The sequence below is a fragment of the Pan troglodytes genome, chromosome 13 (assembly GCF_028858775.2).
Source record: "Pan troglodytes isolate AG18354 chromosome 13, NHGRI_mPanTro3-v2.0_pri, whole genome shotgun sequence".
NCBI classification, from domain to species: Eukaryota; Metazoa; Chordata; class Mammalia; order Primates; family Hominidae; genus Pan; species Pan troglodytes.
This window is the reverse complement of record NC_072411.2, coordinates 14,574,616-14,587,227: the sequence shown is the minus strand read 5'-3', so window position 1 is coordinate 14,587,227 and position 12,612 is coordinate 14,574,616. Positions and strand designations below refer to the sequence as shown.

Sequence of the window (12,612 nt, the reverse complement as noted above, 5' to 3'; positions counted from 1 at the left end):
AGAGCAAGACTCCATCTCAAAAATAAAAATAAAAATAAAAATAAATTAGCGAAGCATGGTGGCACACGCCTGTGGTTCCAGCTACTCAGGAGACTGAAGTGTGAAAATCTCGAGTCCAGAAGTTTGAGGCTGCAGTGAGCTGTGATTGTGCCACTGCACTGCAACCTAGGTGACAAAGTTGAGACCTTGTCTTAAAAAATAAAATAAAATAATTTTTAGATGTTTTTCCTTTAACATTCTCAATTTCAGCAGATAAGGGATAAATAAGACTATCTCGGAGCTGGGAATTACCCTCAATTGATACATCTAGCTTATCACCAATATCCCATTCATCACGCCCTGTTACTCTTTAATTATCCACTTTTTCCTTGTCAAAACAAACAAACAAAAACCTCCCATAAATCTAATCAGACTTATATTTAACTACCATTTACAACAAAAAAAAGTAAATATAGGAAGTAGGGTACCATGTTAAATGACCCAATGAGTATGTAATAATCAGAATCCCTAGAATATAGGAAATTTTACAAGACATCTCAAGTTTTTTTCCATAAATAAATGGCAAGAACAAAAAAGAAAAGAAACATAACACACAGGGAAAATAACCTATAGATAAAAAGAGACTTAAGAGATTTATCAAGTAAATCCAATGAGTAGACCACATTTTAATGTTGATTCAAACAGAATAACCAATATAGTAAATAATCAAAGAAATGTAAGCAATGACTAGATATCAGATAAAGAAACTGCATACTAAATTAAGGTGTCATATTTACCTTTTTTAAAAGCCTTCATATTTAAGAGTTAAGTATTTGTTAAGTGAAACAGTATGTACAATTTACTTTAAAATAATTGGAGGTTGAGGGTGGAAAGATTATAGACAAAATGAGATTGTCCATAGATTATAACCACCAAAGTTGTATGATAGGCACATGGGGGTTCATTATATTATTTTCTGTTCTTTGACATGTGAAGTTTTCCACAATAAAAGTTAAATGTCTGTGTGTGTGATTGCACATACACAATTTCCATTTCTATCCCCACTGGCGTCACTAATATCTCTTGCTTAGACTATAGCAATAGTCAATTATCTGGTTTTCCCAGAATCATGCTTACCTTACCCAAATAATTTCTCTTCATTGTCTATGTGGCCTGAGTAATCTTTTCTAAGTAAAATAAGCCAACATATATTGAGTAACCATTATGTTCAAAGCACTAGAGTATAACAATTTCTTTATACATATCTCCTTAAGCCTTATAACAATCCTGGCCCAGGCGTGGTAACTCACATCTATAACCCCAGCACTTTGGCAGGCCAAGGGGACAAATTGCTTGAGCCCAGGAGTTCAAGACCAGCCTGGGAAACATGATGAAACTCCGTCTCTACCAAAAATACAAAAAATTAGCTGGGCATAGTGGCATGCATCTGTATTCCAAGCTACTTGGGAGGCTGAGGTAGGAGGATCACTTGAGCCTGGGATATCAAGGCTGCAGTGAGTCATGTTCATGCCACTGAACTCTATCCTGGGTAACAAAGTGAGGCTCTGTCTTAAAAAAAAAAAAAAAAAGAAAGAAAAGAAAAAAATCTTCAAGTACTAATAATATCTCCATTTTACAGACGAAGAAATCAAAATTCAGAAAGGTTAAGTCACTGAATGATATCACAAAGTTAGAAATGAGCATAGACAGGATTCAAGTTCAAACAGGCAGATTCCAATATTTGCACTTTAAGCGCAAAAATTATTCCTCTAGGTATACTCATTAATGTTGCCTATAGGACAGGGTTCAAATTCTTTAACATGGTCTAACAACATCTTCAGTGCTCTTTCCTGCCTACCTATACAGCCTCCTCACTTCTTTCCACCTCGTTCTCCATGCTTCAGGCATATTGGTCATGCACTTCTAGTCCGTCTCATACTGTAAAGCCTTTTCATATATTGGTTTCTCTACCTAAAACAACTCAGCCTGCCCACCTCAGCAGCTAACTCCTATTTTATTCTTCAAGCCTCAGCTTAAAGATTTACTCCTCGAGGACATTCCTGATTCCCCACACTAGGTTAGCTACTCCTGTGATACATGCACAGAGCACTGTGTGTGTGTTTCCCTTCTTCTAACCCCCAACACACTTGTAATTATTTCTTCAATGTCTTCCTTTCCACCACATTATAATAGCCTTGCAGTCGGGGAAATTTTTTTATACACCATTTTACTCACGATACATGGCAAAGTATTTTACACATGGTAGTTGTTCATTAATGAATAAATTATGAGAAGGGAAGAAGTACAAAGGAGGATATTTGCAAATCAGACAAAGTCAATGTCAAAAAATAAGATGATAAAGGTCAGAATAGCATTTATTTTTTGGTGGGAATGGAGTAGTGGCTGTGTGAACAAGCACAAGGAAAGCTTCAGGGTTACCAGATTTGTTCTGTTTCTTTACCTGTTATGATTACAGTCATAAAAATTCTTCGAACTGTATAATTAACACTTACATACTTACACCTCAATTAAAGGAGGGAGGGAAAAGGGTAGAAAAGAAAAAGGGAAAAAGAAAAAGAGGGAGAAAGAGAACAGCACTTACAGATGGCATAAACTTCAAAAAAGAGAAAAATGGTGTCAGTTTGAATAAAGATGGGGAAAAAACGTTTGCAGAAGTAGCAATGTGGAAGTAAAGCTAATTTTATTGAGGGCCCTGAGATCCAGTGGGTGTGGAAAAATAAATACTGCTCATTTGAAAGGGCTAAAATTTTCCTCTTAGGGGTTATTAAAAAAAAGAAAAAAAAAAGTTAAAGCAACAGGGAAGGATGCCACAGGGAAAAAGAAATTTCTACTGAGAAGAGGTTTGAGGATATTAATAAAGTCTATTATAGAGTGAATTCCAGAGGGCACAAGCATTGAACAAACTATTTTTTGAAAATGTTATTTATACAAGTCATAAAAACATACCTTTGTTGCATATGTAGGTTTTTCTATTGCTTCATCACCAATGAAGAAGTCTAGGTCATCAACACCCTTCATCACCCTCCTTTGAGCTTGATCACCCACTTTTGCTGACTCCTTAATAGCAATACCTTTAAAATAAGTTAGACATGTCAAAGAATTCATTTTCTTCAAATGAGAGAGACTTTTACCTTACACTTCTCCCATTACAAAGTGCTACAAAGTAAAACATGACCTAGCCTATTTAAATTGTCAAACTAATTCACAAAAGTCATAAGAAACCAGTGACAAAATTCATTTCACACAACGAAACCTCAACTTCCACTCGGAGACAAGACCTCAAATGCAAAAAGCCAGAAAAACAACATTTGTGGGAAAGTTTCAAATATATATTTTTTAAATTATATAAATCCTCCTTTGATTCTCAGTAAAACTGTAATCCCACCAAATCCACATATGCTTGATGAACAACTGGAAAGAAAAAAACTGAAAAACACGAATGAGAAAAAAACTTCAAGAATAATTTTTTAAACTTTCTTTACATCTCTACCCTATCACTACTGGGTCTAGTAATAGTGATTGGGTCTAGTAACAGTAATTACTATTGTGGTCTAGTAATTTAAATGTAATACAGATCTGTTAAACTACATATATAAAAGGAAATCTCAGTTCATTTAGGTGAAACCCACAACAATATCCTTAAATAACTGCAGAAATCCAGCATACAGTTTGAAAGCTAAAACTTGTTATGTATTTTTAGATTAAGTTATAAATGTACGAATCCATCAAGTTCAGTTCTTCATTCAAAATAATTGTCTGAATGCACTTAAACTGATCTGGCATTCAACTGTTACTTTCATTTAGTAACAGCTATATCCTTAAGAAAGTGGGCAGAAAATAACTGGAAGAAAAAAATTTTTAATCCACCATCTAGTCCTTCTAAATGCTAGAAATTCTCTCCAGCAATTTACTTACAGTGTACATAGACATCCAGGTGGCTCACTATAAATTTCCTAAAAATAAATATGCATGTATATAAAAAAAACCTTGAACCACTTGCACAGGCTTTCCAGATCAAATATCAATACTCATTAGTAAAAGACAGTGGCAATGTCTCTATCTGCTAATTATAAACACTGTACCTGCAGCATTAAAACTGGGTAGGTGAGAAAAAACACTCAAAAATCAAAAACCTTCTTACAGCAGGCAAATGAATTTTTAACATACTGCAACTAGTCATGGCAGAGACTTCATATTTTGGCAGAGAGATAAGATAAAAAATGGATTCAATAGTGATGAGATCCAATGGTTCAAAAAATCAAGATTATATAGGCCTCCGACAAAAAGTTAACACAGCCATTTACGAACATAACCAAAACCAATTTTGCTAAGATGGCAGAAATAACTTTAGTAGTCTCCTGAAATATACAATCATAACAAAAGATTATACACAAAAGATTAAAAGTCATCAGCATTGTTACAGGTTGAATTGTGTACCACCAAAAAGATATGAAGTCCTAACCGCCAGTACCTCAGAATGTAACTGTGTTTGGAAATAGGGTCTTCACAGTTAAAACGAAGTTATCAAGGTGGCCCCTAATCCAATATGACTAGTGTCCTCATAGAAAGGGAAAATTTGAACACAGACACAGAAGGATGATGATGTAAAGACGCACAGCAAGAAGACAGCCATGTGACTGGAGTGACGCACCTATCAGCCAAGGATCCTGAGGAAACATCAGAAGCCAGAAGACACCAGCAAGAGCATGACCCTGCTGACGCATTGATTTTGTACTTCTGGACTCCAGAATTGTAAGTGTCTGTTGTTTTCAGCCACCCAATTTTTGGTACTGTGTTACGTACGGTAGCTTAAAGAAACCAGTAAGTACATACACGATGGTCTAACACTAAACTGAAATACGACTAAAGTCAAGTACTAGCCCAAAAAAGTACCTCTACATTAGTCAGCAATAAAGCCAACATGTATCACCGAATTCTTAAAAACAGACAAAAAACAATCAACGTATTGACATATAAATGTGAGAAAAACTACAAAGAAAAGCAAACCTATTCTTCATGTTCAGTAGATAACAAACATGCATGAATAAAATATTTAAAAGGTAATAATAAAGGCCACTAGACACACGAATGAGCTGTTTCATCAATATCAACTAAAATCCATTCTGGGTTTTAAAAAAGTTATTAGATTTAGGCAGTAGCCTAAGTTCTTACATAATCGATTCCTAGAAAAGTATATCAAAATAGGAGAAACACACAAGTCAAATAAGTTTGTTTCTAGAAAGTGAGGAGTAGATAAAAACCCTAAAACCATTTCCCCTTTTAGGTGCAATTTTGAAAGTGTATTTCTTTTCTTTTTCTTTCTTTTTTTTTTTTTTTTTTTGAGACTGAGTCTTGCTCTGTCACCCCCCAGGCCTGGAATGCAGTGGCGCCATCTCAGCTCACTGCAACCTCCACCTCCCGGGTTCGAGCGATTCTCCTGCCTCAGCCTCCTGAGCAGCTGGGACTACAGGTGTGCACCACCATGCCTGGCTAATTTTTGTATTTTTAGTAGAGACGGGGTTTCATCATGTTGGTCAGGCTGGTCTCGAACTCCTGACCTCGTGATCTGCCCGCCTCGGCCTCCCAAAGTGCTGGGATTACAGGCGTGAGCCACCGATCCCGGCCAGACAGTGTTGTTTCTTTAATGCCACACACTTAATTTTGTTCTTACTACACAAATGACAAAACAGTTGACCTCTTGTGTCCAATGAGTGCTCAAGTGATACTAAAGATCCAGTTTTTGGCAAAGCCTAACAATTCCTATCTTATTCTCAACTTCATTGATTCTGAAACATACACTGCTTTCATTACTCTCTACATATTCATTTTTCCATTTTCTTATTTTCATAAATGAATAACAATGAAATATAAAAAATTCAGTCACATAAATAAGATTGTGAAAAATCAGTGACACTCTCAAAATTAAAATGTCTAGGAGTGAGAACCACTAAGCAACGGCTCAAAAGGTTTGTCACTTGGTATGCAAAAGTTTTAATTTGGCTGTAAGACAAATAGATCAGAAGTGTTACTATATTATGTACAAAAAACGTGAACTGTTTGCAAGTCAAAAGTGTAAAAGTACGTTAATCAAGGAACAGACCTGTGCTAACAAACGAGCACTAACAAACCAATGTCAGAATATTTTTTAAAAACTACTGAAAGTTAATGGTAAGCTTAAGCAAGATTAACAAAAATAGGATAAAACAAAAATACTCTAAAGACATACAACAGTATGGTTATGGGATATTAGAAAACAGCTGAGGTCAACATCTCTAAAGGTGAGATAGTGAGATATTGTCCTTCCATCCATATTTTGAAACATGGGCACTTAGTGAGGACGTCAACAGATACGGGCCCTACAAACAGTAGTCATATCCACAAACCAAAGGACAGTCTTCATAGGTATATGATGGGGAATGGACTACTTGATAATTAGTTATACCCCCATACTGTTAACTGCAATATCACCCTAAAAATTGGGGTACTGTTTCATTATCAGCTAATTTCTTTTTTTCTTTAAAAAGAGGTATTTAGTAGACATGGCAAATGGGGAGCTAAACATAAAGCTGAAATGAATAGTCAGACGCACAAAAATGAGGCCACACTTAGAACCTGGCAAATCATGTTTTTAAAAGGACTAACTCTTTTAGGATTTCAGAACTGATTACTTCTTTTACTTAAATTATTAGGGAAGGAGATCTTTTAAATCAGCTCATTTGTGGCTTAAAAGAAATACTTACAGGAAGGGATGATAAACTGTGGTTCTGTATTTCCAGCATATCCTAGTTTTGTATACCTGCAAAACAAAATAATTTATAAAGATTTCACTAATATTTTAGCAATTATACATTTCTTTCTTAGAATTTCATTTGTTATGAAGTGAGATTCCATCGTAGGTAAATAATATACCAAATTCCATAGTTTCACTTCATTTAACCCCTACTTTCACAATTCTATCAAAATTATAAATGCACAGAGCTTCTGAAAAGAAATTCCACTTCAAGAAATTGATCCTTCAGGAATATATGTGAAATAATACACAATCAAGGTCATTAGCTACAATCTTGCTTCTAACAGCAAAAGACTGGAAATAACCTAAATATCAATCAAACTGGAAACTATTGAAATATGCTAAGTTTATACTATGGAATATTATGCAGCTACAAAAAATAGAATGAGGAAGCTCTTAGTATAGTGATAGGAAACAATTCCCAAAATATATTACTTATTGAACAAAGATACAGAACAATGTATCAAGTATGGTATATCTGTATAAAAGTAATGGGGAGGAGTAAAAACATATGAAATATTTTGTATAGGCACAACGTATCTCTGGAAGACTACACAAGAATAATTTTGGTTGTCTCCAAAAAAGGGAACTGGGGCGTGATGAACAGAAATGAGAAGGAGATTTGTTTTCATTGTACATTGTTTCATACCATTCAAATTAATTACTATTCAAAAATAAATATAAGATTTAATGTTTTGTCACAGTAGATTTGGCCTACATTCTTCTAACAAAATAACAACATAAATAAGGATTAGAAATTATAAAAGCTGAGCTCTGACAAGCAGTATGTGGGGGCTACTTAGGAGATAGTGGGGCATTTTTTAGCTATGTGGGAAAAGCTATTAACTATAAGCAGGCTTTAAAGAGAATGTAACATTTTATATTATTCCATATTCAAACTCACTGATAAATAGCAGACAGGTAATTGCTGTGACATTCTTGGACTCTAATATCTGAAGAATCTTTTTTCTAAGATAAAATGAAAAAAAAAAAATCTACTGGGGGCCTGACGTGGTGGCTCACACCTGTAATACTAGCACTTTGGGAGGCTGAGGTGGGTGGATCACCTGAGGTCAGGAGTTCAAGACCAGCCTGACCAACACGGTGAAACACCCTCGCTACTAAAACTATAGAAATTAGGCTGGGAGCAGTGGCTCATGCCTGTAATCCCAGCACTTTGGGAGGCTGAGGCAGGTGGATTACTGGACCAGGACAGGAGTTCGAGACCAGCCTGACCAACATGGTGAAACCCCCAACTCTACTAAAAATACAAAATTAGCCAGGCATGGTGGTGGGCACCTGTAATACCAGCTACTTGGGAGGCTGAGGCAAGAGAATCGCTTGAACTTAGGAGGCGGAGGTTGCAGCGAGCCGAGATCACACCACTGCACTCCAGCCTGGGAGACAGAGTGAGACTCTGTCTCAAAAAATAAACAAATAAATAAACAATATCTTTGGGGAATGTTTTAGCCTCCAAATTAAGTTCAAGAATTGAGCGTGCCAAGGCCGAGGAGAGAGGATCACTTGAGGTGAGGAGTTCCAGACCAGCCTGACCAACATGGTGAAACCCCATCTCTATTAAAACACAAAAATTAGCAGGGTGTGGTGGCGGGCGCCTGTAATCCCAGCTACTCAGGAGAGTGAGGCAGGAGAATTGCCTGAACCCGTGAGACAGAGGTTGCAGTGAGGCAATATCATGCCACTGTATTCCAGCCTGGGTGATAAAGCAAGACTTCGTCTCAAAAAAAAAAAAAAAAAAAAGTGTGCCAAATAAGAGTAAATCATTAAAAATAAGGGGAAACCATAAACTGTTGAAAAAAGTGATATTGGTCTACTGACTAACCTCTTCAACAGTTCCCCACTGTTCATGTTTAAAAAAAAAAAACGAAAAACAAAAAATTTCCTTGTAATGTATACAAAAAAGTCCCTTTATTATTTGGCCTCTGACCTCTCCCAGCTGCCCTGACACCACATTAAACTCCCTAACCATAAAAACAGCTGACAATTTCTCAATACTCCAACTCATTTCATGCCACCAAGCCACTATTAACACTGCTCCTACTACATTAGATGCTGTCCTTCCCATCCAGTATAGTTTAATACCTTACCAGTGGACAAATGGAAATGACTAGTCTACTATATCAAAATAAAAACTTGTTTAATACAAAGCAGTCTGAAACTGTTGAACCAAAACACTCTACCTAAAAGCCTACTACTATCTAACCAATAGTGAATTATTAATACCTAACTATTCCTTGGTCTGATCCCACATATTAATCTCTCTACTTTTATTCTTATTTGCCACCACCACAATTCAAGCTGCTATACCCAACAATACCCTAAAACAGGACAAAACAGTATTTTCAATTCTAGAACTCCTACAAAGGACAAGAGAATAATATACCTAAAAAACAATGCTCAAATTGTTTTTTCCTCTGCTTTCACACCACCACCACAGCAATCAACACAGAAGACTTCTGGGACCAAATGTGTGGAGGGTTTCTCCCAACAACAAACAAGCAATCAATTCTGCAGTGGACACTAGCTGGGTGTTCTGTAACCCAATTCCAATACTATCTACCTGGAGATAACATCAGAATCCACAGGTTGAAGGCTCAGTCCCCAAGACTGCCCCCCTTCTTCAGACACCAGTCACAAGCCCCAGCCTCTGGAACTTCTGACTCACCTGCTTGAAGATGAGTTTCCCATACTCCCTCCTTGAGTTCAATTAATTTGCTAAAGTGGCTCACAAAACTCAGAGAAACACATTAGCTGGTTTATTATAAATAATATTGCAAAGCATACAGATAAAGACACACACAGGGTGAGGTGTGTAGGAAGAGACGTAGACGTTCCACACCCTCTCGAGCGTACCACCCTCCCAGAACCTCCATGTGTTCAGCTATCTGAAAGCTCTCCAAACTCTGTCCTTTGGGTTTTTATAGAGGCTTCAGTGCATAGACAGGATTGATTAAACCATTGGCCACTGGTGATCAACTTAACCTTCAGCCCCAGTGGCTGGAGGGTGGGGCTGGAAGTCCCAACTCACTAATCATGCCTTGGTCTTTCAAGTGACCAGCCCCATCTTGAAGTTACCTAGGGGCTGCCAGCCAACAGTCATCCCATTAGCACTCAAACAGACATCACTTTGGAGTTTCTAAGAATTATAGGAGTTGTATGTCCGAAAATGGAGTTGAAGACCAAATACATATTTCCCAATTTCAAACGGCCTAACTCAAAAATCTTCAAATGATGCTCTACTGCCTACAAGATTAAGTACAAGCTTGTTTCCATTTCTGTAAAATTGTTCATTGTAAAACTGTTCCTAAAGGCCCATCCACATGAACAATTATATCATTCTCTGATTCCTTCAGCTGAATATGAAAGTTCTCCATAATCATTTCCAATTTTTATAAGCATCTGCTATCACTTGCTTACATAAACCCAGCTCTAAGCATACTACACCTGCTACTCTTTTTTCCCTTATATCTTGTCTATTCCCTATTCCCCCCTCACATATTATCTACGCTTACACTGCACCCTCCCAAAAAACAACAACAACAACAAAAAAAAAACTTTTATCACAACTTAAAACTTCTCCAGGAAGTCTTTCCTGATCATTTTAACTATCAGGCATCCTTTCTTTCGACTACTCTTCATTTCAACCATAAGCCACACATATTTTTATGTGTGTAAATATCATCTCCTAAATATTACAGTAATATTTGAAGTACAGACCACATTACAGTAGAAATTCCCTTAAGAAACATTCATTTAACCAGCTTACCAGACTGATCAAGACCCCATTCTTGGCCAAAATCAAATTTCCTAGGCTGAGTATATTCATCAATGAATTACTTTCAAAATAAACACCAAAAGGATCAAATGAACCTAATACAAAACAGTCAATATGTAATCAAAACAAAAATGCTCTTCTCAAAACACAAGAATAAATGCATACAGTATCCAATTGTATGGATATACCATAATTTATTTAATCACTTCTAATGTATTTTAAATGCCACAGCAAAATAATCTACTACATTTTGGGGAGCAGTAACTAATGTTCTACTACCTTAGATTTAAATTTTAAATATCCCAAAAGAACTAAATCATGTAAAGTCTGTCTACATTAGTTAGGCAGACTGCTAAATTACAGCATTTGATAATAATCATAGACAACAATATTTTCACCAATTCTTAAAAAATATGAGGGGAAATATCACAGTTTACTTAACTTCATAAGTTGCTTAGACTCTAAAAGCTAATTTGGTTCCTGGCTCAAAAAAAATGTGGTACAGGACACAATCTAAAAAAATAAAGTTATCTCCTAAACTTTAAAAAAGGTTTTGAAGGCTCAACCTTCAAAAAGTCACATTTTCTCCAGCAGGGAGTAAAGTGCTGAATGACAAAAAAAATCACTCTTTAAAACCACTCGCTTTATACTACTAGCAAACTTTAAAAATTAAGATTTGAAAATTTAAAAAAACACAAGTCAAAGTTCAGAGAATAAGCGTACAGAAAATACATTGCAATAATTTTAAAAATAAGAACACAACCGTAGAAATCTCAGACTAAAAAAATACTTTTTAATGCTCATATAAAACTACTTTAATGCTTATATGTGAGATGAGAAATATTTAAGGAGAGGAAGAGGTTTGAAAATTGTTATTAGAAAAAGAAAAAAATTAGAAAGTATATTAAATATTAAATTTATTTAAAACTCCAAAATAAAAGCTTTTCAAATGTAAACTAGCCTCCATTAACCTACCAATTCTATTGAGTTTTACACATGAAATACCTACATATTATCCTTAAGATATTTTTATGAACTCTAAAAAATCGATAGTCACCATAAAGAAGAAGTTTTGTACAAGTAGATGGTAGAAGTTTCTCTCGCTTTTTCTTTGACAAAAAAAAAAAAAAACTGCTAACAGCTAATTGGCATTTGACATATGAACTTTTTAAATTGTAATTTAAGGATGTAATCACTATCTTTAAATTCAAGGCTCTTGTTTTTCAGTGACACAAAGTTCAAATATTTTTGTAATAATACAAATAGGTTTCAAATGACTTTCCTATTAAGCATTTCTCTAAGCATATACACATGTTTGTTGCTCTCTAAAGAATAATGATGTTCTTCAGGATACTGACCAAGTGTATCACAGCAACCCACTTTTTTTTTTTTTTTTTTTTTTTTTTTGGGACAGAGTTTTGCTCTTGTTGCCCAGGCTGGAGTGCAATGGCGAGATCTCGGCTCACCACAACCTCTGCACCTCCTGGGTTGAAGCGATTTTCCTGCCTTAGCCTCCCAAGTAGCTGGGATTACAGGCATGCGCCACCATGCCTGGCCAATTTTGTATTTTCAGTAGAGACAGGGTTTCTCCATGTTGGTCAGGCTGGTCTCCAACTCCTGATCTCAGGTGATCAGCCAGCCTCAGCCTCTCAAAGTGCTGGGATTACAGCTGTGAGCCACCGTGCGTGGCCAACAACCCACTTTTAACCTTACTTTTCCAAAATAAATTTTTGCTTTGAATTTATAAATCCTATCAGTATAATTTATTTTTCTACAGCCCTTGCAATTTTCTGTAAAGATTTCCTGGATATTCAAAAAGGTCATTTATGAGCTGGGTGTGACGGCTCACGCCTGTAGTCCCAGCACTTTGGGAGGCCAAAGCAGGAAGGTCACTTGAGGACAAGAGGTGAACACCAGCCTGGGCAACAAATCAAGATCCAAATCTCTACAAAAAATTTAAAAATCAGCTGGACATAGCAGCTCACACCTGTAGTCCTAGCTACTTGGGAGGCAGGGAGGATGACTT

General features: G+C 36.1%; 1 protein-coding gene across 2 annotated transcripts in view; it reads right to left on the bottom strand.

The window, feature by feature from the left end:
• The window catches only part of ACTR3 (actin related protein 3), a 72,583-nt gene that overhangs the window by 42,502 nt on the left and 17,469 nt on the right, over positions 1-12,612 (bottom strand). For both annotated transcript variants that reach the window (XM_024354634.3, NM_001328277.1), the window contains 2 exon segments: positions 6,741-6,796; positions 2,947-3,071 (listed from right to left, as the gene is read on the bottom strand). In XM_024354634.3, coding sequence (XP_024210402.1) covers positions 2,947-3,071; positions 6,741-6,796 — 181 coding nt within the window.